The 27893-nt window shown below is 38.3% G+C and overlaps 6 protein-coding genes and 1 long non-coding RNA gene across 8 annotated transcripts; 5 read left to right on the forward strand and 2 right to left on the reverse strand.

The window, feature by feature from the left end:
• Positions 1–315: 315 nt before the first annotated feature.
• LOC111484763 (pentatricopeptide repeat-containing protein PNM1, mitochondrial-like) lies at positions 316–2288 on the forward strand. The gene has a single exon (XM_023131345.1). The coding sequence runs from the start codon at positions 412–414 to the stop codon at positions 1948–1950; it is 1539 nt and encodes a 512-aa protein (XP_022987113.1). The 5' UTR covers positions 316–411; the 3' UTR covers positions 1951–2288.
• A 998-nt stretch (positions 2289–3286) lies between these two features.
• On the forward strand, positions 3287–6172 carry LOC111484764 (protein COBRA-like). The gene is made up of 6 exons (XM_023131346.1): positions 3287–3497; positions 3963–4042; positions 4149–4605; positions 4897–5056; positions 5161–5441; positions 5569–6172. Exons 1-6 carry the CDS (start codon positions 3395–3397, stop codon positions 5853–5855), a joined length of 1368 nt encoding a protein of 455 aa, XP_022987114.1. The 5' UTR covers positions 3287–3394; the 3' UTR covers positions 5856–6172.
• An 83-nt stretch (positions 6173–6255) lies between these two features.
• On the reverse strand, positions 6256–8898 carry LOC111484765 (COBRA-like protein 4). The gene is made up of 6 exons (XM_023131347.1): positions 8780–8898; positions 8617–8696; positions 8083–8539; positions 7862–8009; positions 6891–7168; positions 6256–6797 (listed from the first exon to the last, which is right to left on the reverse strand). The coding sequence occupies exons 1-6, from the start codon at positions 8880–8882 to the stop codon at positions 6514–6516; spliced, it is 1350 nt and encodes a 449-aa protein (XP_022987115.1). The 5' UTR covers positions 8883–8898; the 3' UTR covers positions 6256–6513.
• Positions 6544–8076, forward strand: LOC111484768. Its single transcript, XR_002718574.1, has 2 exons — positions 6544–6682; positions 7889–8076. It is a non-coding gene; the product is annotated as an uncharacterized LOC111484768 (long non-coding RNA).
• Positions 8899–8914: 16 nt separating the features above from the next.
• On the forward strand, positions 8915–12121 carry LOC111484766 (UDP-arabinopyranose mutase 1-like). The gene is made up of 6 exons (XM_023131348.1): positions 8915–9007; positions 9078–9212; positions 10206–10536; positions 10625–10875; positions 11423–11591; positions 11663–12121. Exons 2-6 carry the CDS (start codon positions 9160–9162, stop codon positions 12002–12004), a joined length of 1146 nt encoding a protein of 381 aa, XP_022987116.1. The 5' UTR covers positions 8915–9007; positions 9078–9159; the 3' UTR covers positions 12005–12121.
• A 1376-nt stretch (positions 12122–13497) lies between these two features.
• On the reverse strand, positions 13498–17359 carry LOC111484762 (squamosa promoter-binding-like protein 6). Of its 2 annotated transcripts, XM_023131344.1 has the most exons (5): positions 17142–17358; positions 16035–16947; positions 15609–15745; positions 14625–15494; positions 13498–13890 (listed from the first exon to the last, which is right to left on the reverse strand). In XM_023131344.1, the coding sequence occupies exons 2-4, from the start codon at positions 16694–16696 to the stop codon at positions 14641–14643; spliced, it is 1653 nt and encodes a 550-aa protein (XP_022987112.1). In that variant the 5' UTR covers positions 16697–16947; positions 17142–17358; the 3' UTR covers positions 13498–13890; positions 14625–14640. The 2 variants fall into 2 exon arrangements, with proteins under 2 accessions (XP_022987112.1, XP_022987111.1); XM_023131343.1 differs by having other exon boundaries at positions 13498–13902; positions 16035–17359.
• A 5012-nt stretch (positions 17360–22371) lies between these two features.
• LOC111484873 (probable galacturonosyltransferase 11) lies at positions 22372–27498 on the forward strand. The gene is made up of 2 exons (XM_023131499.1): positions 22372–23032; positions 25690–27498. The coding sequence occupies exons 1-2, from the start codon at positions 22880–22882 to the stop codon at positions 27142–27144; spliced, it is 1608 nt and encodes a 535-aa protein (XP_022987267.1). The 5' UTR covers positions 22372–22879; the 3' UTR covers positions 27145–27498.
• The last annotated feature ends 395 nt before the right edge of the window (positions 27499–27893 follow it).

Consider the following 27893-nt stretch of genomic DNA (forward strand, 5'->3'; position numbering starts at 1 on the left):
CACTCATTTTGTTAGGGAAAAAAAGGCAATTAAGTAAATTTAAAATCTTTCACAAATATCAAGGAAGATTTGAAATTTGTATTTTCATTTCATTTAAAATTTCGTTCAACAGTAAATATTTGTTATTTGGAGGACAAATCAGTAAAGTCACACCCCTGCATATTCAATTCAATACAATTCCCGATTATGGGGGAGAAGATTGGGCCGTGATGTAATGGGCCTATCCCGAGAGCCCATGTTTATTAAAGCCCAATTTAGGTTGTCATTTGTAATAATTGGCCCAGCCCAATGACTAGCCATTGCCCCGTTGGGTTTTTGGTTTGCTCCAGCTCCCTCTAGCGCGCATTTTCCCAGTTGAGTTCCATTTTTCTCTTCCTCTTCAGAGCTCTTCAAAGCTCGTCGTCCATAACAATGCTGCCATTACCGTACCTGCAACTTCGAAGGATTTTAATTCGATCTCTAGCATCGTCTTCTTCGTTATCTGCTGGTTCGTCTTCGAATTTTTTGAATGAATCTGCGAGGAGCTTTCTTTTACATCGGAATTTGACGCCTCTCATCCACCACTTCCGTCATCATGGGGCGGCAGGGAGGTTATCTTATCCTTTGCAGCTCTCACTTTCTCATTCGTTCTCCTCCGAATCCGGGGAGAATGACGTGGATCAATCATCGCAGTCACTTGCAACCGAGCTTCTCAAGGACCCTGATTTGGTTCCTCTTCCTATTACGAAGCGCCTTCAGCTTAGCTTTTCGCATGTTAAACCGAATCCAGAGTTAGTCCTCAATACGCTCAATCTCTCCTCGGAAGCTGGTCGGACGGTGTTGGGGTTTAATGACTGGTTAGTATCGAATCCTGATTTTCATCACACGGATGAGACTATCTCGTATTTTGTTGATTATTTTGGTCGTATAAAGGATTTCAATGCGATTCATGAAGTTCTTGCGAAAGGTTTAGGTATCAGTGGGGCTAAAACCCTGCGGTCGTCTATTGATCGGTTCGCTCGTGCCGGGCGACCGACAAAGCTGATCTCATTTTTTGAGACGATGGAGAAGAATTACGGGCTTAAGAGGGATAAAGAGTCACTTAGAATGGTGGTGGAGAAGCTTTGTGAAAATGGCTACGCGAGCCATGCTGTAAAGATAGTCAAAGACTTGGCGAACGAGTTTTTCCCTGACGAAGCAATATGCGATTCTCTGATCAAAGGATGGTGCGTCAATGGGAAACTAGATGAAGCAAAAAGGCTGGCGAGTGAGATGTACAGGGGAGGGTTTGAGTTAGGGACAACGGCATATAATGATCTACTTGACTGTGCTTGCAAGCTTTGTAGGAAAAAGGATCCGTTCAGACTTCACTCTGAAGCTGAGGAGATTCTGGTGGAAATGGATTATCGTGGGGTTCCACGAAATGTGGAAACCTTCAATGTGCTGATCAATAATTTGTGCAAGATCAGGAAAACTACCGATGCATTAGATTTGTTTCATCGAATGGGGGAGTGGGGATGCCATCCTAATTCTGAAACGTTCATTATTTTGACTAAAAGTCTGTATCAAGCAGCAAGGACGGGAGAGGGAGATGAAATGATTGACAGGATGAGGTCTGCAGGACATGGTGATGCACTTGATAAGAAGACTTACTATGAGTTTCTAAACACTTTGTGTGGGATCGAGAGGATTGATCATGCCTTGACTGTCTTTGAAAAAATGAAGGAGGAGGGGTGTGAACCTGGGATTAAGACATATGAGCTATTAATGGCAAATCTCTGTGCTCATAATCATCTGGACAAAGCAAATTCACTCTTTATTGAAGCTCAAAAACGGGGAGTGCCAGTTCCAAAAGCATGTCAGGTGGATCCAGGATATGTGAAGATGCCAAAGGTAAAGAACGTCGAGAAGAAGAGGGAGACGTTGCCCGAAAAAATGGCGAGGAAGAGGAGGCGACTGAAGCAAATTTGACTTAGTTTCGTTAAGAAACCGAAAAAAGCCATGCGCAGAGCATTTTGATCCTGCTTTCTTTTGCAGCTGCCCCGAACACGGGACAATGGCAGCTTTGACATGCCATTTCATTATATTGGACAAATGAACACGATTATATGTATAGTGGATCAAAATTCCAGGTTCGTTTAGGAAGAGAATGCTGTATTGTTTAAAAATCTTCCCTTATTCTGGTCATAGATAAGCATCGATCTATCTTCAGAGTGTAAAATGAAGGTACTTCTTGTTCATATTTGATTATAACTGATGCTGAGAACACGTTAGTTAATACTCGAAACATAGCTGGTTCTGCTTCTTTAGATTTTCTCTTGGTGATGGCTCATAATGTTTTTGTTGAATGAGTTATGCCTTTGTGCCTACAGTTATGCCGATTGTTGTTGTTACATTGTTCTGTCCAAGTCCACTCCTAACTAATATTGTTTTTTGAGATTTCTTTTAAGATTTTTAAAATGAGAAATTTTTACTTCCTTGTAAAGAGGGTTTCATTCTTTGTCCCCATTTGAGTGGGATCTGACAGTTTGAACTTTCATATTGACAATTGCTTCCATGGGTTGCGGTTATTTGTGCCGATTGAGTAAAGTTAGCAAGAAATTGCAACATTTAGCCGAGTATAGGATCAATAGGATCAAGAGTTTAGAGTGAAAATTAATACAATGTGATTCGTTCCAACCATAAATAACACTCCATGCGAGTGAACTTTGAACAGTGAACTAGGCTTCCCAACGAATCGTCTCGATCTATTGCGTTCATCACTACATGACAAGCACACTTGAGGAGACATGGAGACAGGGAGACATTCCCAGGCTGAAAGCGTCATTTTCTCTCGTTTTCTTCACACTAGGAAAAGAAAATTGATTATATTTTGTATATCAAAAGAAGAATGAATGATTGGGTTTGGTTTCAGAATTGATATCTAATAAATAAAATGAGTCGTATCAAAATAAATATATTGAATTTGCAAAGCAAGAACAGCAAAAATCAAATGAATGGCCACCGACAGAAATACGATACAATATGTGGACCAAAAACTTAGCTCATAACCACTTCCAGCCACCTCACGAATCTACTATTTTCCCTCGTTAAAATGTTCCACAATTACCCCCGCCCTTCTCGTCTTTTTCCAAATATATAGCTTAAGTTAAAATGAAGATTAAGGGGTAGAATTGGAATTTCGGCTAACCAACGGCGGTAACTATTCCTTCCTGAAAGCAGACATTCCGCCATTAAAACCAGCTTCTTTAATTCTCACAATTCACCGTGATAAGGCTTACATCCTTCTGGATTATTTCCCACGCGCTCTCTCTCTCTCTCTCTCTCTCTCTCTCTCCACAGGCCACGGCAAGTTTTTTGTGCAGATCTTGAGCCATTGGCAGAACGCTGCTTGCAGCTCGGTCTGCATCGGAAAATGAAGGCTCGGCGTTTCGCTTCCACTGGATCCGTCGCCGGACTTACTGGCTTTGCCGTCTTGCTTCACTTTCTACTTTCCAGCTTCAGTTTCACTGCAACAGGTCAGTGAACTCAAACTTTGTTACTTATTCGTACCTGGAGGTTCCAGATTTAGCTGCTGGACGTGGTTTTGTTATCCGTTCACTAATTCATCCTGTTTATATGGTAGCTGGGAATGTTTAGAAAGTGTGCTTACTTCAACTGTTAATCTCTTCTTAGGGAATCGATTTTACTTTCTTCTTTATTGATTGATCGATTTTAAGTGAGGCGAGTGGTTCTTTTTGTTATATTGAACACTAATGAACGGATTTTAGAAAATGCTGGAATATATGAAGAAATGGCAATGCTTCTAGTTACATTGGGAAATCAACGAGTTATTTTTTGAAATCTTTGTTGCATTATAACGAGAGTTAGTGTTATTAGTAATACTGAATTTATTTGAAATTAGAAGAAGAGTGCGATGCATAGTTATAAAATATTATCTGAGAAATTTCGATGTTCGTCTTTTCCACTGGATCTCTTTGCAGAAGCCTATGATGCACTTGATCCAAACGGGAACATCACAATCAAGTGGGATGTCATGAGCTGGACTCCAGATGGCTATGTCGTAAGTTTCATATAAGAATCACACCTCTTTGGTTTTCTGCGACAGAGCTTTTTATAAATCTAATGGTTCATAACTGCCCCTTAATGGAGTATCTATTTGGTGACAGGCTGTTGTTACAATGTACAACTTCCAGCAATACCGCCATATTGCAGCTCCAGGTTGGACATTGGGGTGGACATGGGCAAAGAAAGAAGTAATTTGGAGCATGATGGGAGCCCAAACAACAGAACAGGGCGACTGTTCAAAGTTCAAAGGAAATATTCCTCATTGCTGCAAGAAAGATCCAACCGTTGTGGATTTATTGCCAGGAACTCCTTACAATCAGCAGATTGCAAATTGCTGCAAAGGTGGAGTCATAAACTCATGGGCCCAAGACCCAGCCAATGCAGCAAGTTCATTTCAAGTCAGTGTTGGTGCTGCAGGATCAAGTAACAAAACTGTCAAACTCCCCAAAAACTTCACCCTGAAAGCCCCAGGACCTGGATACACTTGTGGGCCAGCAAAGATTGTGAAGCCAACCAAATTTGTTTCTGGAGATAAAAGAAGAATAACTCAAGCTTTGAGTAAGTAAACTTGTCGAGGACTTGCACATTAAATATGGTTCAATGTAGAGTTCTAATGTTGTCTCCATGCACATAGATTTTATTAATGATATTTCATTGGGTGTTTCTGTCTGTGACTTTATAAATTGAATTGGTTGTCGAATGGACATAGACTCATCGTTTTTAAGTTTGACTTGGCATCTGACAGAATGCAAGTTCTACGTAAATTGATTTGACATGGAGTGGAATTGGAAGCTGTTACTAATTATTTATGTCATTTGATTGAATCTATCCTTGCTTTTCCTATGTCAGTGACGTGGAATATTACATGCACCTATTCTCAGTTCCTCGCTCAGAAGACACCCACTTGTTGTGTTTCCCTCTCTTCCTTCTACAATGATACTATAGTCAACTGCCCAACCTGCACTTGCGGATGTCAAAACAACACGGCAGGTTCTGGGAGCTGTGTGGAGTAAGTTACCCTTTTGCTTTCAACATTCTGTTTGTGGTTGGGGTGAAAGATTGAAACTATTTTACTCAACCCAATAATCTATCCGCTCAAATTATCTTTTGCAGTCCGGATTCTCCATATTTAGCTTCAGTAGTATCAACTCCTGATAAATCAGGCAGCAATGCACCCTTGGTTCAGTGTACCAGCCACATGTGCCCGATTCGAGTCCATTGGCACGTGAAGCTGAATTATAAGGATTACTGGAGGGTGAAGATCACAATCACCAATTTCAATTACAGAATGAACTACACACTCTGGAATCTCGTGGTGCAGCATCCCAATTTTGATAACATTACTAAATTATTCAGCTTTAACTACAAGTCGTTGAGCCCATATGGTGACCTAAGTAAGTAATCTCTGAAAATATCTATTCTTATATAATGTTGACCGGTCATCTCATTTGTGTGGAAAGAACCGGCATTATACAATTTATTTTTTTCTTAGTGGCTGGTAACTATGGTACTGTTCTGCAGATGATACTGCGATGTTGTGGGGAGTTAAGTTCTACAATGATCTGCTCAATCAAGCTGGCCCTCTTGGTAATGTGCAATCTGAGCTCCTATTTCAGAAAGACCAGAACACTTTCACATTCGACAAGGGTTGGGCTTTTCCAAGAAGAGTTTATTTCAATGGTGATAACTGTGTGCTGCCACCTCCAGATGCCTATCCTTATTTGCCAAATGCCAGTTCCAGACCAGCTATATCTCTACTTATGACCATCTTAATATCTTTGACATTACTGTTGAATTTTGCACAATAAGTTATATCTACGGGGAACAACAGACGCTATGGTCGCTCTGACACTCTAGATTTCCCACGAGCTTGTAGCAATCTAGTCTTTAGTGTCGATTTTACTGGTGCTTAAATCAAAGGCAATATGAGCTAGTTCCTGTTTGTGGATCGGTTATTTGGTTCAACTTCATTTTTGTTTAGATTTGGAGCAAATTGTGTTGTACAAATAGCTATTTTACATTTTCTATCATTTTGTTTGTATAATGGTTACAAAATATTGGTCGCTCGATGTAATAACTTATGAGACAGTTCAAATTTTCCATAGAGTGCCTGTTTTCTGCATAATTTCTTGGTTATTTAAGTTAGTGGAACATGATTGGAATAATTTCATTTAAACCAGCCTATGTATTACAAAACCAAAAATAGGATTTGGACTATCGAATCATGTCTATGCTGAATTTCTTGTGAAGCACACTGGTAAGAGAGGATATTTTTACTCAAGATAGTTGACTTCAGACAACTCAGAAACAACAAACATTGATTTATCTGGCGAGTATATATGTATTCTATGACCAATAATATCTGCATGGATACCTGTGTTCATTGTAGTTCTGCAGTTTCTCTCTTGAATTTTGAACATGTGCAGATCTTTGAAGTTCATCAAGCACGGGAAGAAGGACCACTGATTACAACAAAAACCAGACTATCAAAAACAAAGTGGCGGTGAATTTGGCTACTGCACTCGAGCCTCCAGGCGCAGAGTTGGGTAGAAACGGGTAAGATTCTGGTGGTGGCATCTGACATTCGTCGCCATTGAAGTATACTTTTCTAGGAAATGCCCAACCCTGCTTGAAGGTAAAGGTATCCTTATCCTTCTTCATTAGTACTTCAGATTGTACATTTCCAAATGGCCCTGCTTCCATTAATAGATCATTGTAGAATTTCATGCCATAGAACATGCCAGTATCGTCTGCACATTGAATTTTGTAGTGCAGTTATGTCAGTAAAGACTTGGATAATAACCTTACATTTACATTGAAAGCATAAGGATTTTCGTACTCACTGATGGATTCATAGGGAACAAGGGGCTTGTAGTCAAAACTAAAGACTTGAGTTACATTGTTCAGATTTGGATGCTGCACTGCCAGTGTCCACAGTGTATAGTTCATCCTATAGTTGAAGTTAGTGACAGCAACCTTTACACGCCAATAATCCTTGTAATTAATCTTTACGTGCCAGTGTACTCGAATAGGACACATGTGATAAGTGCATTGTAGTAAAGGTGTGTTATCCTTTTTAGGAGTGTTTAGTCCTTCCTTGTGCAATAGCTTTGAGCCACTCCTGCATAGTGGGATTAAAGGAAAAAAGATGTAGTTATGATCTCTAGCAACTATGCTGAAGATGAGTAAATTAGTTGAAAAGTAACGTTAAAGACATTTGACACAAGGTTACGGTTCCTTCTGATCGGACAACAAGAAGGTTTTCTGTAACAGCCCAAGCTAATTGTTAGCATATATTGTCCTATTTTGGCTCACCATTTCCATTTCGAGTTTTCCCTCAAAATTTTTAGAGCCAGACACTGGACGGTATGTCAGCAGGGATGTTGGTCCTCAAGGTGGTGGATTGTGAGATCCTATATCGGTTGGAGAGGGGAACATATTCTTTATAAGAGTGTGGAAGTCTCTCTCTAATAGACACGTTTTAAAAACTTTAAGGGAAAGCCCAAAGAGGACAATATTTACTAGCGGTGAGCTTGGACTGTTACAACACCTGACACAAGGTTACGGTTCCTTCTCATCAGACAATCTGATGTTCTAAGTATATTAATTTTTATACTGCAGACTACAGTCACGGTATAGCTGTTCCAAGGTGTGTAGAGGTTCTGATCTGACCAAGGAAATGTGATCTATTTTAGGATCAAGGAACGCATGAGTGCCAAACCCATTATTTTTCTTTTTAAATTGATTAATTTTTATGTTTGAGAGATTCATGAAACACGTTTGTTACCATATGGAGTAGAGAAAGAAGCCTTACTTTATACAATTATGTTTGTGTTGGCAGCCACAGGCGCAGGTTGGGCAAGAAGTGATCGTCTCATTATAGAAAGTTGAAAGTGATACGCAGCAAGTTGGGTTCTTAGAGGCCAGAAATTGTGAGTAAGTACAGGTTACATTCCATGTCACTGCATTAGATGGAGCATGAATCAACTAAACGAGGATGAAAAAAAAAAAAAAAAAAAAAAAAAAAAAGCTTACTCAGTGCTTGAGTTTTCCGGCGGCGATCAGGAGTGAGGAAGACTGTAGAAGGCACAACCTTTGCCGGTCCACATGTGTAGCCTGGTCCTGGACCGAGCAGGGTGAAGTTCTTTGGCAATTTCACAGTTTTGTTTGAAGTGCCGGCTAGCCCAACACTCACCTGAAAGGCGGAGACCGAACCTACTGGATCCTGTCCCCAAGATGCCAACACTCCACCCTTGCAGCAATTTGAGAATTGCTGATTGTAAGGAACACCGGGGAGCAAATCAACAACTACTGGGGTTTTCTTGCAGCAGTGAGGCACATTTCCTTTGAACTTGGAACAATCTCCTTGCTCTGTTGTTTGAGCTCCCACCATCGACCATATTACTTCTTTCTTGGCCCACGACCAGCCTAGAGTCCATCCTGGTGCATTAATATGGCGGTACATCTGAAAATTGTTCATTGTCACTGCAGCCTGTTGCAGTTCAAAAAAGATCTAAGGTCAGTATTTAAAACTAGCTTTACGACAGTGATCCTGTTTCACAATCTTACAACATATCCATCTGCCGCCCAAGATACTATATCCCATTTGATTGTTATGTTTCCATTTGGATCCAATGGATCGTAAGCCCCTGAATAGAAAGCTGTAAAGATCAGCTACAACACGAAGAGAATGTAAGTTCTTTCTTGTTTTAGCAGTTAAACAAGCACGTACCAGCTGAATAGAAAGCTGTAAAGATCAGAAGTGCTAAAACTGCAATTTTTTGCTGTCGACAGAGAATTTTGTGTAACATATTACTGTGGGTATTGACTTCCATGGCTTGAATGCTTTGCAGGATGAACAAAACTCAGAGGATGGAACTATTCTTTGGGGAAATTGAGCAATGAAGAGAGCAATATAGTTGAAGAGAATGCAAGAGGATGTGTCACCTTTCACCTACTGGTTGTTAGATAGATAATCCATGTGATATTTTTCAGCTACTTCTCTTAAATCCTTCATTTATCCTTTTCAGAATTTCCGCATCTTGAAGCAAAGCTTTAGAGATCTGGACATGACTTTTCAACTGTCAGTGTTCTTACACCAGAGCCTAGCAGATGTGCAGAACCCAGGAAATCAAGTTTTCTTCCCATTCAACTGCATTGAACCAGTAAGTCTCAGTTTAAATTATAAAAAAAATTTGTTTGTCAAGGATCTAATAAACACCCAACTGAAAGTTTTGGGACTCATTAAACACGTTTGAAAATGTTTGAAAATGTTTAGGGACTCATTAAACACGTTTGAAAATGTTTGAAAATGTAAAGATCTAACACTTCTTCCTTGGCCTAATCCATCACTGCTTGAATGTTCTTGAAATTCTTTGGAAATGGCTCAATCAAGCAAAAATTTCTTCACTCTCCTTCAGGATCACCTAAAGGAGATATCTTATCCACCATTTCTATGACAAAAAACTTAATTTATTATCCACTTCTAGTTTTTTTAACAAGTAGTTATGCTATCCTGATATTGACAATGATCTAACAGCTTTCTTTTATTTATGTTTTTTTTTTCCTTAAACAATATTAAATAGCTATTAGTTCCTTATCATTGTTGAAACCAAATTAAACCTATTGAGAGTGAGAGATTGCAACAACTATAATGCTTTTCCTTCATCTTCCCCTCCTTTTTTTTTTTTTTTCTTCTTTTTCTTCATTTTTTTATATTAATTATAACAAAATCATTCCGACTTACAAAAAGAATTCTATCATCAAATTTTGGGTAGATTTGAAAGATTATTTTCGAAGTAATTTTTTGTTATTGTTTTCAACATTATTTTTCTAGTCGATCAGTTCTGTCGTTCAAGTCATATGAAATGATTATCTTTCCTTGGTAGAATGTCTAAGGCAGGAATGAGTAGATACAGTTTTAAGAATTTGATAGTTAATAAATGCTTAATAAAAATTAATAATTAATAAATTATAAGAATAAGAAGCTGTCTCCTAACAAAACGCCTCTATATTAACGCACGTGCCACCTGCCGTCTGGCATATTCGAATGTTTTTCCCTTCAAATTCTTCACCCGCTTCGTTTACTTCTGTCTGAAAAACAAAATTCTGTCTCCCTCTAGTCTGTCTCTCTGTTTCTTGTTTTTTTTTTCCTACAGTCAAGCGTCAGCAATGGCGAACACCAAGCTGGGACCGGTTCTGAAAGATGAGCTCGACATAGTCATCCCCACCATCCGCAACCTCGACTTCCTCGAGATGTGGAGACCATTTTTCCAGCCCTATCACTTGATCATTGTCCAAGACGGCGACCCGTCCAAGACTATCAGGGTTCCTGATGGCTTTGACTATGAGCTCTACAATCGTATGGATATCAATCGGATTCTGGGCCCTAAGGCCTCTTGCATTTCATTTAAGGACTCTGCTTGTAGGTGCTTTGGCTACTTGATTTCCAAGAAGAAGTACATCTTCACGATTGATGATGACTGCTTTGTATGTTCAATCCCCAATTTTCTTTTACACTTTTGATCCTTCCCTTCTCTGATTAATGAACTTTGTGGTTTAATATGTTTTAATGCAGGTTGCTAAAGACCCATCTGGTAAAGAGATTAATGCACTTGAACAGCACATTAAGAACGTGTTGACGCCATCAACCCCATTTTTCTTTAACACCCTTTATGATCCATTTAGAGAAGGTGCTGATTTTGTCCGTGGATATCCGTTCACTCTCCGTGAAGGTGTCCCCACCGCAGTGTCTCATGGCCTCTGGCTAAACATTCCAGATTATGATGCACCCACCCAACTCGTCAAACCACTCGAGAGAAACACAAGGTACTTGTAACATCTCAAGCCTATGGGAGCAGATATTTTCTATCTTCCATTCAAGCTTTCTCTTAAAATTTTTAAAATGCGTTTGGTGTGGAAACCAATGTTTTGTTCCCCTCTCCTACCGATGTAGGATCTTATAATCCACCCCTATTTGGGGCCAACGTCCTTGTGTACACTCATTCCTCTTTTGTTCCCTTCTCCAATCGATGTGAGATCTCACAATCCACCCCATTCGGGTCCAGCTTCCTTGCTAGTACTTATTCCTTTTTGATGTAGGATCTCACAATCCAACCCCCTTTAAGCCAGCGTTCTCGCTGGCACACCATCCAATATTTGACTCTAATACAATTTTTAAAACGCGTTGCTAGGAGAAGGTTTCCACACCCTTATTAAGAATGTTTTGTTTTCCTCTCCAACCGATGTGAGATCTCATAATCTACCCTTCGGAGCCGTCAAGAGTGATCGCTTGCCAAACATCGTAGAGATTTGGGTTTCATGAAGTTTGCTTCTGAAAATCTAATGTTTTGACGGTATGAGGTTCACATCACAGGTACGTTAATGCGGTTCTGACGGTACCAAAGGGCACTCTCTTTCCCATGTGTGGAATGAATCTAGCATTCAACCGTGAACTAATTGGTCCCGCCATGTACTTTGGACTCATGGGAAATGGCCAACCCATCGGTCGCTATGACGATATGTGGGCTGGATGGTGTATGAAGGTATACACAATTTAACCATTTCTTCAGTAGTACAATTTTCAAGTCAAACCAAATGGTCGACTTTTTTGTAGGTTATTTGTGACCACTTGGGATTTGGAGTGAAGACGGGATTGCCATATATCTGGCACAGCAAGGCAAGCAACCCATTTACAAATCTGAAGAAGGAATACAAAGGAATCTTTTGGCAAGAACAGATCATACCCTTTTTCCAAACTGTTACCCTACCAAAGCATTGCGACACTGTGCAGAAGTGCTATATTGAACTCTCCAAGCTGGTCAGGGAAAACCTCAGTTCAGTCGATGAGTATTTTGTCAAGCTTGCCGATGCCATGCTCACTTGGATTGAAGCTTGGAATGAGCTGAATCCATCTGGAGAGGAAGCAACTGAGTTATCCAAGGTTGTTTCAGAATAGTTTACTCATTGTTTTTTACTTCTGTTTCAAGATTTAATGTTTATTACACTAAATGGTTAATTACTTACTATTTAAGATTTCTTTCAAATGAAAATTTGACTCATGCTGCTTTGCTTATCTCTCTCTCTCTCTCTCTCTCTCTTATCCGAAACATTTTTTGTTCTTCCCTTTTGACTTCTAAATGTGCGTTTAAATGGAGATTTTTTACTAAAATATATGAACACAAACATTTTATTATGTCTAGTGTCACAACTTCACTATGAGAAAGTATGTTGTGACCTCCACACATCAAGACCGACAAGGGACGACCCTCGAGTAGTGTCCATTTGGTCACGTTTAAGCTAAGATTGAGAAGTGTCATGATGCGGCTTAGGAGAACGATGCATCATCCAACACATCAAGAGTGTCTATTGAAAATAAGTAGGGACATATGTAAAGTTCGAGAGAACGAGGAGACACGAGTGTCGAAGACAAGCTCGAAGAGGGCTAGATAGGGCTTCAGGTCATAACCTCAGAAGTCGGGGCTTCGATATGAGTTTTGGCATGCTGCTCGAGAATTAAGTTCGTTTATATGAAAGATGAAAGCTCACCAAATTTGGAGTCAATCAGATACTCAACAGACTATACACGAGACCGTATGTCCGCTTGCAAAAAAAATGTCTACTTAATAAGGATTGAAAATGCCTCAAAATGTATTATAGATATAGTGTTGGCTCTCCACCACCTCTAGACCCTTTGGCCTAAGCAAGCTATCCCGTGGCACATGCGTATGTTACAGCATGCGCGAGCATCATGGGACAAGCGGTCTCATACGTCTTCCTTTTAAAAGGGTCTTTCAAGGAAAGTACCGAGCGGCATGGGTGTGCCGATATTGTGCCCCAATCGATGTGTCGAAATAGGACAACATCACGATATATGAGTCGTGTTGTTGGGAACCGAGATGACAATGAGATGCGATGTTATGTCGCAACGATTGAACATGTACGAACAAACGTGTGTGACCGAACAAGCTTGGACCCCGCACAAGCGATGTTCAATTGGCGAAGACAAACCTTGTCGACGATCTAACGAAGCCACGAAACTAGACAAAAAATGAATATGGGGCTTGAATTTCTCTTAAGGTTTGTCGTGAGCATGTCAAGATAACCGACCAGGGTTAGCTTAAAAAAAAAAAAAAAACATAGTAAAGTGGTAACATAAACTCCTCGCCCAATAAACAGTTCAGGATGCTTCAAAGCTATTCTTGATGTGAACTGTGATGCTGTTTTAATGTGAAGTTTTATCTGAACTCAAATCTAAAGAACAACTCTACTAGACAAGCTCAAATTTCAAAGCTAGCAAAAAGAATCTCTAAGTCGTTTTAACATTTGAAATTCATCTCGATCCATTCCTGTATTGGTACGATATTATCCACTCTACCCAAAGATTTCCTATCAGTAAAGACCCTGTCTACACTAACATGCCTGAACACGACTATGTTCACAGCTCCACCATTGTTCGAGAGCTAAAACGAGCCTTGGGCGTTATCACTCCAACTTCCACTAATTTGTTGAAATAGAAACCATTATCTTTTGCAAAAAAAATTCATGAGAAGGTACTACATCAAACAAGAAATCCCAGATCTCAAAGCTACATAGAAAAGTTTACAAGTCAATAATAGAATACTTCAAGAATGGTCCAAGAATTGCACCAACATATCAATGTTAGTTCTTATAAGAAAGGAACAAATCATGCTACTTTATTTTGAACTTCTCCTCAGCCTACCAACAGCACTCCCAGCAGCAGTGCATCAAAATCCACTGCATTCTTCACACTCAGCACAAGCTTTGTCCTGTCCTGTCGCCTTTTCCGATACGAATCAGTTGTCAAAACCGTCCGAGTCAATGCTGCTCAAGGATCTGAATATATGCCATCATTTACGACATAACAGAATTATCAGAGTTGTAATAACACATTGTTCATTCACAGTTCATATTGTTTAAGTGTATAAAGGAAAAGGAAAAGTATGGTCGTTCAGCTTCCCGAGCATTGGGCTTCGCCTAGCAAACACGACAAGTCCAGACTTCGAAGATGCATTCCATGCATCATTTAGTACGATGGAATCGACGTTACACAAAATGACCGTATACTCATTAACCCTCTCTAAGAAACTTAAAAATTAATACACTAAAGACAAGACCGATATCATGGCCGAAAGATGGTAAAGATGCTGCAAGGGTTGTCAGTATCTCTTCTAGTGAAGGTAATGTCATCACAAACCCTAGGAGACATTGTGAGATCCCACATCGGATGGGGAGGAGAATGAAACATTTTTTATAAGGGTGTGGAAACCTCTCCCTAAAAGACGCGTTTTAAAAACCTTGATGGGAAGTTCGAAAAAGAAAGCCCAAAAAGGAAAATATCTACTAGCGGTGGACTTAGACTATTACAAATGATATCAAAGTCCGACACCAGGCGATGTGTCAGCGAGGAGGCTGAGCCCCGAAGAGGGGTGGACACGAGGCAGGTTAAGAAGCAAATTTAAACAGCTAAAACCAAATACTTCCCAAAAGCCATCACAATTCAAGTACATATTTCAGGAATATAGTAAATCGGTGACAAGAAACTCATTTTTAGGTACCTGTTATTCATAAAATTTAAGTAATCCGGAGGCAGCAGAAAGCATTACTTTCTTGCTTCACCTGCATAGCTTGCCTCTGGTGCTCGACACGATGGAGTTGTGATGAAAGCTGCAACAAGTCAATGGTCGGGCCACCTTCACACGGATCTGCTAAATTTGATTCATGGAAAATCCGATTCGTAATTTCTAAGTTCACTGCATCGCTTGTTTCAGGTGTCGATATGGGACCAAGAGTACAACCTTCCGAAGCATTCAACCCTGACGAATTGAATTTATTCGACACGCCATTCACAGATACCTGGGAGCTTACTCCCATGAGCTTTTCAGAAAGTTGACTCATACTGTAATGATTTTGGCCATCAAGCAAGACCATAGGACGACCAATGGGAATCCCTGATGAATGAGTTGAGGAGTTTCGTGTTTGAGATGACAGAAGAGAGAGAGCACAACCGGAGTCTGATAATCCTGATAGTCGATCGGTTGATGCTGCACTATAAACACTGAAGTATTCACTGCCTAACGAGGGGTTGTGAAAGTAAGAACGAGGACTCGAATTCACGCCTCCTGCAATAAGAGGATATTGATTACTGTTCTCCTTGAACATATTTGTGGCGCTTGGATTCGGTTCGTTGTCATGGAAAGGGGGAACTTGGGCATCAATATCGTACGGAGAGAAGAGAGATTTCGAATGCAAATGGGCACTAGGTGCATGAACAGCAGACAAAGGCATATATTCATTCTTGTCTTCAATTTTCACAGTTCTACACCAATCACTTGCTCCATATTTCTCTGGATTCAAAATACCATTTGGTAATATCCCTTGGCAGATAAAGGATGTTGCTGTTAATGCCGTTCCTTGAAGCCTGCTACCTGTAGAGTTTACGAAATTGATGACTGAAACACAAACTAAAACAAAAATCGTGAATTTGAAAGCTGTATATCGATGCCGTAGGTAAGTTTGTGAACATGAAACAAATTTAGTACCATTATATGACTGGAGAAACCTTCCAGCCCTGCCAGAATTGATAGCCACCTGAGGCTTTCTCCGACGTTCGTTATGACCTGCAAGGCGTTTACGACAGCTGCGCTTACCATCATCAAACTCAGCTAGCAAATGAAACCTGGAAGTCAAAAGCAAGACCGTATTAGAGCAGCAATAATACTAATGATTTGCTCTGCCGATGGGGCTTCGGGGCAGCACGAGTATACAGTTAATGACGATGTTAATCAGCATTAATATCATTTTTTAGTGAATCCATGTGGATCTCCAGTGTGAACGATCTAAACGTACATTTATGGAACAATATGTAAAAGTTGTATGCTAAAATTTGCAATTTACTGCATTTTGGTATGTCAGCTAACTTTATATAGATCAACCAAAACTAATATGACTGATGAAAATTAACGAACCTGCTACATTGCTGACAAAACCTTTGTTCTATGCCATTCACAATAACTTTTGCAGTCTTTGAGTGAACTTCACACACTTTATGCCTCTTGTGGTAGTCTTTAGAGGAGCTAAGATCCTTGTTACACCCATAAACCTGGCAGAAATAAGTTTGAGAATTCAACCCGGAAGCTCGAACTCGTTTCGTAGGCATCGACGACTCAGATGATGCCAAAATGGGGGCTCCCTTAAAGAATTTGTAGCCATGAGCCTCCCTATGGTCAGCAAATCTCCCTAGCTTTAAATCAATGAATGAAGAATCTCGGCTGGTAGAGTCCACAACAGAGCCAGAGAGCTTAGATGTGGATTCATCCTCCCCCAGATATGCATTGGAGGAGTTCATAGCTGGATTTAGATATCTTCCACCAACGACCTTGCTACTCAAAATATCACAAACTGAGTTGTCTGCTAATTGTTTCCCTATCATTTCAGGGAATATGAATTCCCCAAATCCTTGATTCTCAACATGTTGAGCTGTTGGTAACATGGTGCTACCAAAGTTGCAGGGGTTTTTGAATTCCCAACCCAACAAAGAATCTTTGTTCCTTGCAAGAGAACTTGTAGGCGAATTCATTTCATCAGACATACATCCCTTTCCCTCAGAAACATAGCTCCAAGACTCCATTACAGAAACCAAATTACCCAAAATTACCCAGACTTGTTCTGTTCACTAGTTAAACATGGAAGATCTTTCATAATCACTGTTCAAAACCTCAAAAACCCCACATGAACACAAGGAGAAGGAAACCCATATGTCGTTTCCAGCTCCCCAACACAACATCATGCCAAAAAAGCCAAATGGGTTTGTGGGGAAAAAGAAGAATATATCAAACAGAAACTGAGCTCAGAACAAAATCAACCCCAAAACTGTGAACCCTATGAGAATCATCAAAACGAAAAAGAAGAAGTAAAGAACAGAAAAAGGAAGAATAAGGTGAATGCAGAGAAAGCCCCAGAGAAAATACAGAGAAAAGATGCAAAAGCAGAGAGACCCAAGTAGTGAAAAGGCATGAGGGGAGGTATAAGAAGAGAAACAATAAAGGTTACTGAAAATTTGGGGTTTACTTTACCAGTGCACTGTTGATTATGATAAAGGGCTGAAATGGGGTTTACTTAATGTCGAAGATATTTATGGTGTGCTACACAAACTCCATGGAAGAAGGGGGTTGTGGCTGCCATTTCTGGGGACAGAAGAAGAAGAAGAAGAAGAAGAAGAAGAAGAAGAAGAAAAGGGATTATAAGGTAACGGTTTTAGCTTTGCAGAGCAGTCGTTTTCCCCAAACGAGTTATTTGGTGTAATATGAATATGAAAAGGCAAATAAAAGAAGAGAATTTTTTGTCTTCGCGAAGGAGGCAAAATATTGATTTGATTCCCCCCATTACCCTGCTTTGGGTCAACGATTATTACCCAAAAAACTCTCCTTTTCTTCTCTCTCTTTCTCTAATCTTTGTTCTTAAACACTCCTTAAACCTTCCCTAATTTCGTCCCTAATTCTCCTACTCCATTTCCTTTCTTCAAAACCTTTCAAATATTAACAAAAACACCCTTTCAAAAGGGTAGAAACCTTCCCTACCATAAAGGTGTGAGGGGAAGTTCAAAGGGAAAAATGATAATATCTGCTAGAGGTAAATATGTGTCTTTACATCTACCTCTGTTTTAAAAAATAAATAATAATAATATTATTATTAAAAAAAACAAGTGAATTATTGATGAAGTTTGAAAAATGAAGATGGGAAATAAATAAGGTGAGAGAGTGGCAAGTAATTAGGCATAAAATTGCGTAGTCAACACCAACAAAATCATAAATTTTCTTTTCTTTTTATTTAATTTAAGATATTTAATTATGAATTTAATTTTGTGATGTTGGGATCTAGAAGACAGGCCCCACATCCAGCACTGTCATTTATTTATTTATTTATTATTTTTGACATTTTTAAAAACAACCTTTTAATCTTATAATAATAATAATAATAATAATAATAATAATAATAATAATAATAATAATAATAATACACTTCATATATATTCTCCATCCATCGCTCTCTCTTCTCAGACTCCTTTGTCCTTTCGCTATCAGACATTAATAATCAATTAATTCCCAATTTTTAGATTTTTCAACCAAAAATATTAAATTTATTTCAAAAATCAAATTTTATTATTTTAATTACCATTTTCATTCATCATTTTTTTCTCTCAATTTACTTAGAAATAACTAGGCGATAATTTTAATCTTTTTTAAAATATTTATTTTATTTACTCTATATAGAAATAACTACAAATTATTAATAGATTATATAGTTTAATTGATATATAAATTAATACTTACCCATAAAATTATAAAGTTGTTTTTACGTCATCCCATTGAAAGTTTTGATGGTCAAATTTTGTTTTTTTTTCTTAATTTATTCCTCTATGACAACTCATACTATCATTTAATTTTTAAATATTTATGGTCTCAGAGAGAAAAAAGAAAATTATTTTTTTTAATAAATATAATTACCTTTGCTACTGTGGTTGAAGTTAAGTTATAAATGAGGTGTTGTGTGATATTTATTAAATTAATTTAATGTTGACTAAATTAGAGTTATTAATCATACTTATATGTAAATTTTAAATTTAATTTAATTTCAAATTTTGTCCCAGAATAAAACTTTATTTGAAATAAGGCATCGAAATCAAATCTAAATATTTCATAGCTTTCGATTATATCGTTACACTTTAACTAATTTATCAATATTATATTCATCGTCAACTCAATAAACCATACATAAATAAATAATTTTTATTATATATATTTAAATAAATAATTCATTTATAAAATTTCAAATCAATCATAAATTTTTAATTTTATATCTAACCCGACACATTTAATTTTGTATCCAAAGATAAATCTCTATAAATTTACAAAAACATTTGAAAATTGAACCCATTTTTGTCCAAGATTATATATATATAAATAAAAAGTGATTCTAATTTAAATAAATTTTTTTTACCACTCGTTGGTCAATTTTATTTTAAACAGCCTTAAATTTACCACGTGAAAGATATGACCACTCGTTTATTGGTTGGTTGAAGAAGTGGGCCATCTCTAAAATAATAATTTAAATATTATTATCTGGTCCCTCACCTATTTTTACTGTTTACACTACTTTTATTTACTAAAGTTAAAAATAGTTAATATAATTCTTCACTTATAATTAATAATAAATGTTAATTTTTATTTTGCACTCATCCTTTTTATTTATAATGACTTATTTCCTATTATATAAAATCAACTCCACCAATTAACCCATATTATTATAATGATATTTAATAATAATGTTTTTTTTTCAAAAACTTTATTTTATATCCATAAAGAATAATTAGGTGAAATTATTTTATTTTAAAAATCCAACAAACGTTCATTGATTAAAATTAAATATAAATTTTAATTTTATGGAAAAATATGATTTTTTTTTTTTTTTAAAATATAAATAACATGAACCAACTTCTCATAAATAAATTAGAGAAAAAGGAAAAATAATTAATAAAAAAAATTATGGAACCACAAAATAAGAAATATGGATGTAATTGAAGAATCTAACTAGAATGAAATTTTTTGTTCTCGTTCCCATAATGTAAATAGATACAATTTTCCATACCAAATTTAAAAGTATAACGTGTTACGTTTTGTGATTATCAAATTTGTCCCTATCCTTAAAGTTAATTTTTAATGGTTCTAAATAATTTAATTTAATATTTACGATCATTATCTTCAAACGAACGTCGTGATCTAATCGAGATGTGTATTCTCTATTAGAAGACGTTTCTCGTTTATCCTTGTATATTGCGTCTTATCCACAATGTCAATTAAATGGCGTGTATCACTATTAGATATAGGCTCGATCGAAACCGTTGTTAAATGTAGACTAGGTTGAAACTCGACATACAAACACAAAATATAAAGTACAAAATAAATTGAATGCAATGCAATTAATTGAGGATGGAAGCCCATATTTCCATAGATAAATATATATATATATTTTCTCTCTTAATAAAACAAAAGAAAAAAAAACTTTAAATTAGAATAAACCGGTTTTGAAGGTTTCCTGTGTCTATGGACCAAACTAACAAGTTGGTAGTTACATGGCCCACCAAACAGCTGCCTTTGGTCCTCTTCATGAATGGCTTTTAATGATATATATATATATATATATATTTTTATATCATAAATAAAATACAAATATTGTATTAATTTTATTTAAAAAAAATGATATATAATTTGATGATATTATTTTCGTACCCATCGTCACCTCTTGACAATCCTAGTATTTAATTTGTTTTAAAAAAATATTAGTAATATGTTAATGAATTATTAGTTTTATTATTTTGGATTTGAAAAAGGTGAAAATGATGGGCATACCCCATTCATTCAAGTGTCCACCTCAAGAATATAATGAAAGAAATATAAGGAGAAATAAGTAGAAATGGGGCCCACACCATTTAGTTCCCCATGAGGCCTCTTTGTGCTGTGTTGTCTCATTGATCTTTCTTCCATTACAATAATGATGCTCCCTTTCTCCTTTTCTTCCCCCTTTGATGAGAAATAAAGGTAGATGGAAAGATTGAAAGGACAACTTGTCTTACTCTTCAATAATTTTCTCATACCCCATTCTCTTTCAGCTCGTATACACCTACTCTCTCCATCCTAGAGCCGACAATTCCTTCACTCGTCCATCCCGAGCTCCGCTGCTGCTGCTGCTGCTGCTGCTGCTGCTGTAGCCCTACCGTACTCGCGCTTTAACAAACGACGATTCAAGTTTCGAGACTTGCCTCTTTCATTCAGTTGGTGTTTTGGACTTGATTGTTATTGTTCTCATTGTTGGATGATGAAAGTCCCACATCAGTTAATTTAGGGAATGGTATGAGTTTATAATCTAAGAATACACTTTCCATTGGAATGAGGCCTTTTGGGAAGCCCAAAACAAAGCCATAAGAGCTTATGCTCAAGTCGCGTTCGTCTAACACTCATATCCAACTTGATTTCGACCTCAATTATCAATTGCCGAATACTTCCTCCACTCCACTTTATTATTCTTTAATTAGTTACTGTATTAAAACAAAAAAAAAGGGTTTTGAATTGGTGAGCCCAAGAAGTTGAAGCCCATTAATGAACCACCCACCCCTACAACGAGAAATGGTTTTTTTAAATTAAAAAAATGTTCAACATTGGCATGTGGTCACATATATCTTAAACAACCGTAACTGTTGGGTTGTTTTTAGGTCTATTTTCGACACATTCAAATCGGAGGGAGGGATATTTTGGGAATGAGCCAAATTCCCAAACAAGTATATCCAAACCGGACCATACTCGGACATCAAATTTTAACACCATTTTATCTCGGAATCCTTCCCAACTTGTTTTATATTATATTCAGCATGACTCAACTATTTTGTTCCCGTAGTTAGATTTTCATTTTCAAAGGTAGGTCTTACGAACTAGTGAAAAGTAAATTTAGGCGAGCGAGATTAGTTCAAGGAACCGATCGACTATAATGACTAATCCTTGCTTTTGTCTGAACACATTTTAGCCCGATAATTTTGAGTGACTCGATCAAAACCAGTTGCATTCGGCCAGGTAGTTAACCCCAGTTTGTGCCCTTCACATCATACACTTCTGGTCTGTAGTTAAGGCTCTTAAAATTTAAAAATCCCCACCTCAAGATTTAGTTGGAAAAGACTCCATATTTTCTTGTGGGTTGTTTGGCTACAGTCTTTCCCTACTCTTTCTGAAGCTGGGATTGTAAACCATGCCAGATTAGAAGAGCTTGTCATCGCTTAGTTGTTTCAGGCTACAGACAACGGTCCTCAGAAACCAAACAGGAAGCTAAGGTTAATGTTGTGTCGGCGGCAGGGCATGGTTTGTTTTTCACAGCACCTGGAGAATATATTTTCTTTCTTCGTTTCTCACGTTGTGCTTGACTCTCTCTCCATCTCTACTGTCAATCTGTCACTCTCTCTCTCTCTCTCTCGTGCTCTTTATATCTTTGATCTCTTTTTCATGTCTTGCGCTCTCTCCATATTTGATCTCTGGCTGCACTCTCTCCATCCTTCTCCAACTCTTGTTTCTTAAGTATCTCCCCGTCCCAATTAGACAACCCAACCCAATTTAACATACGTTGTGAATCTTATTAGATTATTCGAGTAACCCACTAAAAACTTAAAAAATAAATAACTAAAAGACTAAACCAAAACAAAATTTCAATTTAAAGACAAAGATATTATTTTTATCCAAAAAAGAAAGTTGGGATGGAAGATCAAACCTAACGCAAGAAGGGGAAAAAGAAAAAAGGATCTTCAACAGTTGAAGCTGAAAAATCCCTAGTGGGGACAGAAGGAATCGTAAATTTTTTATGTAATTGGGCGGTGCGTGGCAACAATGGCGTTTTTGGATGGTAATTACCAATCGACTTAGCCTCGCTGGCTCATCAACTACAAAACCGCCGCACATGCTCCCAAGAGCTGTGCATTTCCTTAGCCTATGCCCCATTCAGACCCTTTTTCATTTTCGGGAGACACCGTTTTGTGGAATTCTGATTCTGATTCTGGGTACTTATTCTTTGCCTTCTATTGGGTTTTTAGATTGAACAAAAAGGTGGGCATTTCTCAGAACTGAAGAGGGTGTATTGACTTGATCGAGATTAAGCGCCACTGTGGTTTTAGTGAGCAAAACAGTCGATATACTGGAAGTTATTGTGTCTTTTGATTGAATCTGGGTCGGTTCCGGTTGTTGATTTCGTGTCGAATTGGGGTTAGTAATCCGTGAATATGAGGCGGCGGCCGACCGACTTTCGCCGCCCGGTTCGACGGAGGTTTTCGCATTGGATCTGGGCGCTTTTTGGGCTTTTCACAATCGTAGGACTCCTTTTGTTTGTAGTTCACCATAACCATAGCGAAGATCGTATCGAACAGTCCGTCCTGGTAATACCTTCTTCTCTTCACTTACTTCTACGTTTTGAGCTTCTTGATTTCGATTGAATCGATGTCTTCATACTTGTGTTTGGCTGAATCACTGCTCACTCTGCTGCTGTTACATCATTGAATTCAAGTGTTCTTATTTTGATTTGAGGTTTCTGAGCTCAACATTATCTTAATTACGTTGTTGTTCATGTATGCCTTCACTGTTCTTCCCTGGATGCTTACATTGTTTTTTCTTGTACAATTAGGAATCACGAGGTTGGATAATAATTGAGTTTGTATCAATGGTTGTCATTATACTTGGGCCTTTTTTGTTGTATACATTTATGGATATCAAATTTGTAAAAGAGTATTTCAGATGGCTTGACTAATATATAGAGAAGTTTAGTTTGTTTCGATTGTTTACTGCACCTATGAGTCTATTTTGGGTGATTCTACTTTCACAAAGGACCACAACTTTGGAGTTGGTAGGAAATAATTAGGAGACCTTTTTGTTATTTCTGTTGTTTAAACCTTGAAATGGAAGTTACTCTGATTTGATGTGAGAATTGAGGTAATTGGCTGTTTGGACTCTTTAGCCAATGAGATGGAAGTGGTTGGCTATGGCAGTTTGAAGTGGATGGATTGGAAGTAAAATAGTGAGATCCACATCGGTTGGAGAAGGAAACGAAGTATTTCTTACAAGAGTGTGGAAGTCTCTCCCTAGCATACGCGTTTTAAAAACTTTGAGGGGAAGCTCGGTAGGAAAAGCCTAAAAAGGACAATATTTGCTATTGGTGGGCTTGGGCTGTTACAAATTATGTCAGAGTTAGACACTGGGCGGTGTGCCAACAAGGACGTTGGCCTCCAAGAGGGCGGATTGTGAGATCTCACATTGGTTAGAGAGGGAAACGAAACATTCCTTATAAGGGTGTGGAAACCTCTCCCTTGCAGACGCATTTTAAAAATGGTACAAATGGTATTAGAGCCAAACATCGGACGGTGTGCTAGCGAGGACATTGGGCCCCAAGAGGGGTGAATTGTGTGATCCCACATCGGTTGGAGAGAGGAACGAAACATTTCTTATAGGAGTGTAGAAACTTCTCCCTAGAATACGCGTTTTAAAAACCTTGAGGGGTAGCTCGAAAGGGGAAGCTCAAATAGTACAATACCTGCTAGTAGTGAGCTTGGGCTATTACAAATGATATCAAAGCCAAACACTCGGCGGTGTGCCAGCAAGGACGCTGCGCTCCCAAGGGGTTGGATTGTGAGATCCCACATCGGTTGGAAAGGGGAACAAAGTATTACTTATAAGGTGTGGAAACCTCTCCCGAAAGAGAAAGTCCAAAGAGACAATATCTACTAGCGGTGGGTTTGGGCGGTTACAAAAATGAAGCGAAGCAATGAGGTCATGGCTTTAAATTCTCTCTTTTATAAGAAGAGTAACAAAGAATGAGCAAGAGCTTTATTTGTAGTCAAGTCGCTGTGGGTAAACGAGAGATATAATAGAGTTAAGAAAAATAGATCTCGGGGATGCATCGGATTTTTATTATTAAATTGTCGATATCTCGTTGAAGTAATTGGAAGAATACGTTTTCATGGTTTTAGAATGTTCTGTTTAGAACATCAACACTGTTGATTGAACATCAATGCTTGAAAGCAAATTGAAATTGAAATTTATATTTCTCATACAAGGCATTGTGAAATATCATATGATTGTTTCTGGCTCGACTCTTAGTTATAGCCTGAAGAAGGGCAAGGGAAACGGAACTGATAGTAATAGGAGTGAAAATATATATATATCAGCAAATGCTAATATGACCCGAATCAGTAGTTATCTGTGACACCCTTAAATAAACTTATATATCTTTGATGCACACGGTCATGCTTGTCTAAGGCGTGTTTTCTATGACTGTGTGTCGGATATGCCGTTCATGTTTGTCTAGGGTGTGTTGTTTATGACTGCATGTCCGTTCCGAATCCCTTTTACTTACTTTCATGTATAGTTAGGCCTTTACTATTCTTGTCATGTCAGTATGGGGGATGTGACCGTTCACCCTAACCGTGTCTACGCTTGCTAGGGCTAAAATGCTCCAAAACATACTATAGGGGATGTGATTAGTCGCCAATTTTTCCTACTTGTGTTATATGCTATCAAAGCTATGGTTGTTGCTTATTCACTTTTAGCCTATAACATTAGTTTTTCAAATTGTTTTCAACTCATTTTCGTACTCACATTGTCTAAAACATTTCTCTCAAATGTGACTCGAGGCTCGATCATATGTTAAGATTGTTTGCAAGGTTCGACTTTCACTTAGTTGACTCATTCACTAGGTTAGAACACATGTCGCACAATCACTGTCCCACTGCCACAAGCGTGCGATTGTGACACACAATACCTTGACACACCTAATTTCACCTTAGAAGCACATGTATGGCCATCAGCCACGACCAAGTGGATAGGACAACTTGTTATTTTCTAAAAAGATTAGGATTGGAACACACAAAAAAAGTGTGTATATTGTTCTAGTGCTCAAGTTGTATCTCTTCATATCCAAACAATGATTACTAAGACATGTCTGGAAAATCACTCCGAAATATACATTTAGTCATTCAAAACAAATTTTCATTGCATATGGATGGCTTGAATGTTGATTAGTTGACTTCCTGACTTTTTCCAGGAGAGAAACTCAAGAATTGAACGAGTTGCTCATGACAGATTAAATTTCACTGACGAAATATCGAGCGCTACATCGTTTTCCCGACAATTGGCAGAGCAAATCACACTTGCCAAAGCTTATGTAGTTATCGCCAAAGAGCATAGCAATCTTCATCTTGCTTGGGAGCTGAGCTCTAAAATCAGAAGTTCCCAGCTGCTGCTTTCAAAAGCTGTGATGAAAGGGGAACCCATCACTCTAGAGGAAGCAGAGCCCATAATCAAAAGCCTATCTTCTTTGATATTCAAGGCACAAGATGCTCATTATGATATTTCGACCACAATAATGACGATGAAGTCTCATATTCAAGCCCTTGAAGAGCGGGCTAATGCTGCCACGGTGCAAAGCACTGTGTTCGGGCAAGTTGCAGCGGAAGCTCTTCCGAAGAGTCTTCACTGCCTAAATGTGAAACTCATAGCTGATTGGATGAAATATCCTTCCTTTCAAAAAATGGCAGATGAGAGGAAAAACTCGCAGCGAGTCGTGGATAATAATCTGTATCATTTTTGCATATTTTCGGACAACGTTTTGGCAACGTCTGTCGTTGTCAATTCCACAGTTTCTAGTGCTGATCATCCGAAACAGTTGGTCTTCCACATTGTCACGAACGGGATCAACTATGGAGCTATGCAGACTTGGTTCCTTAGCAATGATTTTAAAGGATCCACAATAGAAGTCCAAAAGATTGAGGACTTCTCTTGGCTGAATGCCTCTTATGCTCCTGTTCTGAAACAAATGCTCGATCCGAATACACGAGCGTATTATTTTGGAGGGCTTCAGGATTTGGCAGTTGATCCGAAACTGCGAAACCCGAAATATATGTTATTGTTGAACCATCTTCGGTTTTACATTCCAGAGATCTATCCACAGCTAGAGAAGGTAGTTTTTCTTGACGACGATGTCGTAGTCCAGAAAGACCTCACGCCACTATTTTCTGTTGATTTGCATGGAAACGTGAATGGCGTGGTTGAAACCTGTCTCGAAGCGTTTCATCGTTACTACAAGTACTTGAACTTCTCTAACTCAATCATAAGCTCAAAGTTTGATCCACAGGCGTGCGGATGGGCGTTTGGAATGAATGTTTTCGATCTAATTGCATGGAGGAAAGCAAACGTAACTGCTCGGTATCATTACTGGCAGGAACAAAATGCTGATGGTTTGCTTTGGAAGCCAGGGACTCTTCCTCCTGGTTTATTAACCTTCTATGGGCTAACGGAACCACTCGACCGGAGATGGCATGTCTTAGGATTGGGTTACGACCTAAACATCGACAACCGTTTGATCGAGAGTGCAGCTGTAATTCACTTCAATGGGAACATGAAGCCTTGGTTGAAGCTGGCCATAACCAGGTACAGGCCTCTCTGGAAACGTTACTTAAATCAAAGCCACCCTTATTTTGAAGATTGCATTACAAGTTAAAACTGTACTACCAACATCTTCCACCAATGCTTTCACTGTAGATTCAAAAAGTAGACAATTTTGACTATGGTAGGAGATTTTATTTACTCCACCCCAGTTTCTTGAGAAGAGGAAGAAAAGGGATGATTTTTATACATTAGAGAAGTTAAAATGTAACGAGGAAAATGGCTCTGAGAATCCATTTTTGGCTGGTGATAGCTTCTTCTTCTCCCATCAGCGAGCTGTAGATTTTCTTCTTTTTACTCCCCTCATGATCTGCAAGCTACAGATTATTATTCACTTGTCAATTTCTTTAATAATTTGTTCAGAACATTTTAGCTGTGATGTAATTGAAATCAATTTATTGTTCATACATATGCTCATGTGCTTCAACTGAATCAAGTTTGGGTCCTCTTGATGGCTTTGATATTCCAATTGCCGATGTACCTGTGAATCGCCTATGCAAACATGGCGGTACATGAACTTGAATCAATAAGAGATATATCACCAAAATTATATTTTAGTTTTAAACAAATCAAAGTCAGAAATCAAATTCAAATCACATGCAAGTACTTATACTCTGATCAAGTTCTGTATGAAGTTGTTCGACGCCCATCACAATTGGCAAGTCAATGGCGGAGAGCTGACGGGCTCAGCTGGCACAGAGGGTGCGCTGTCGCCACTTGCCAGCACAGTACGGCTACTTCAGCCAGCACCTTCTATATGGAGCTATTCATCAGAATGACAACAGATTTAATGGGGACGACTTG

This window comes from Cucurbita maxima, unplaced genomic scaffold (genome assembly GCF_002738345.1).
Source record: "Cucurbita maxima cultivar Rimu unplaced genomic scaffold, Cmax_1.0 Cma_Scf00010, whole genome shotgun sequence".
In the NCBI taxonomy this organism is placed as follows: domain Eukaryota; kingdom Viridiplantae; phylum Streptophyta; class Magnoliopsida; order Cucurbitales; family Cucurbitaceae; genus Cucurbita; species Cucurbita maxima.

Excerpts from the sequence above, each read along its gene's own strand:
- LOC111484763 (XM_023131345.1), top strand. The coding sequence starts at position 412 with ATGCTGCCATTACCGTACCTGCAACTTCGAAGGATTTTAATTCGATCT.
- LOC111484764 (XM_023131346.1), top strand. The coding sequence starts at position 3,395 with ATGAAGGCTCGGCGTTTCGCTTCCACTGGATCCGTCGCCGGACTTACT. Across the intron at positions 3,498-3,962 it reads CTTCAGTTTCACTGCAACAG|AAGCCTATGATGCACTTGAT; the intron begins GTCAGTGAACTC and ends ATCTCTTTGCAG. Across the intron at positions 5,057-5,160 it reads GGTTCTGGGAGCTGTGTGGA|TCCGGATTCTCCATATTTAG; the intron begins GTAAGTTACCCT and ends TATCTTTTGCAG.
- LOC111484765 (XM_023131347.1), bottom strand. The coding sequence starts at position 8,882 with ATGGAAGTCAATACCCACAGTAATATGTTACACAAAATTCTCTGTCGA. Across the intron at positions 8,010-8,082 it reads CCGGAAAACTCAAGCACTGA|TGACATGGAATGTAACCTGT; the intron begins GTAAGCTTTTTT and ends CATCTAATGCAG. Across the intron at positions 6,798-6,890 it reads TGTTCCCTATGAATCCATCA|ACGATACTGGCATGTTCTAT; the intron begins GTGAGTACGAAA and ends TTCAATGTGCAG.
- LOC111484766 (XM_023131348.1), top strand. The coding sequence starts at position 9,160 with ATGTGCAGAACCCAGGAAATCAAGTTTTCTTCCCATTCAACTGCATTG. Across the intron at positions 10,876-11,422 it reads CCACTCGAGAGAAACACAAG|GTACGTTAATGCGGTTCTGA; the intron begins GTACTTGTAACA and ends TTCACATCACAG. Across the intron at positions 11,592-11,662 it reads GGGCTGGATGGTGTATGAAG|GTTATTTGTGACCACTTGGG; the intron begins GTATACACAATT and ends ACTTTTTTGTAG.
- LOC111484762 (XM_023131343.1), bottom strand. The coding sequence starts at position 16,696 with ATGGAGTCTTGGAGCTATGTTTCTGAGGGAAAGGGATGTATGTCTGAT. Across the intron at positions 15,746-16,034 it reads TTTTGTCAGCAATGTAGCAG|GTTTCATTTGCTAGCTGAGT; the intron begins GTTCGTTAATTT and ends TTTGACTTCCAG. Across the intron at positions 15,495-15,608 it reads GTTTCTCCAGTCATATAATG|GTAGCAGGCTTCAAGGAACG; the intron begins GTACTAAATTTG and ends TAAACTCTACAG.
- LOC111484873 (XM_023131499.1), top strand. The coding sequence starts at position 22,880 with ATGAGGCGGCGGCCGACCGACTTTCGCCGCCCGGTTCGACGGAGGTTT. Across the intron at positions 23,033-25,689 it reads GTATCGAACAGTCCGTCCTG|GAGAGAAACTCAAGAATTGA; the intron begins GTAATACCTTCT and ends GACTTTTTCCAG.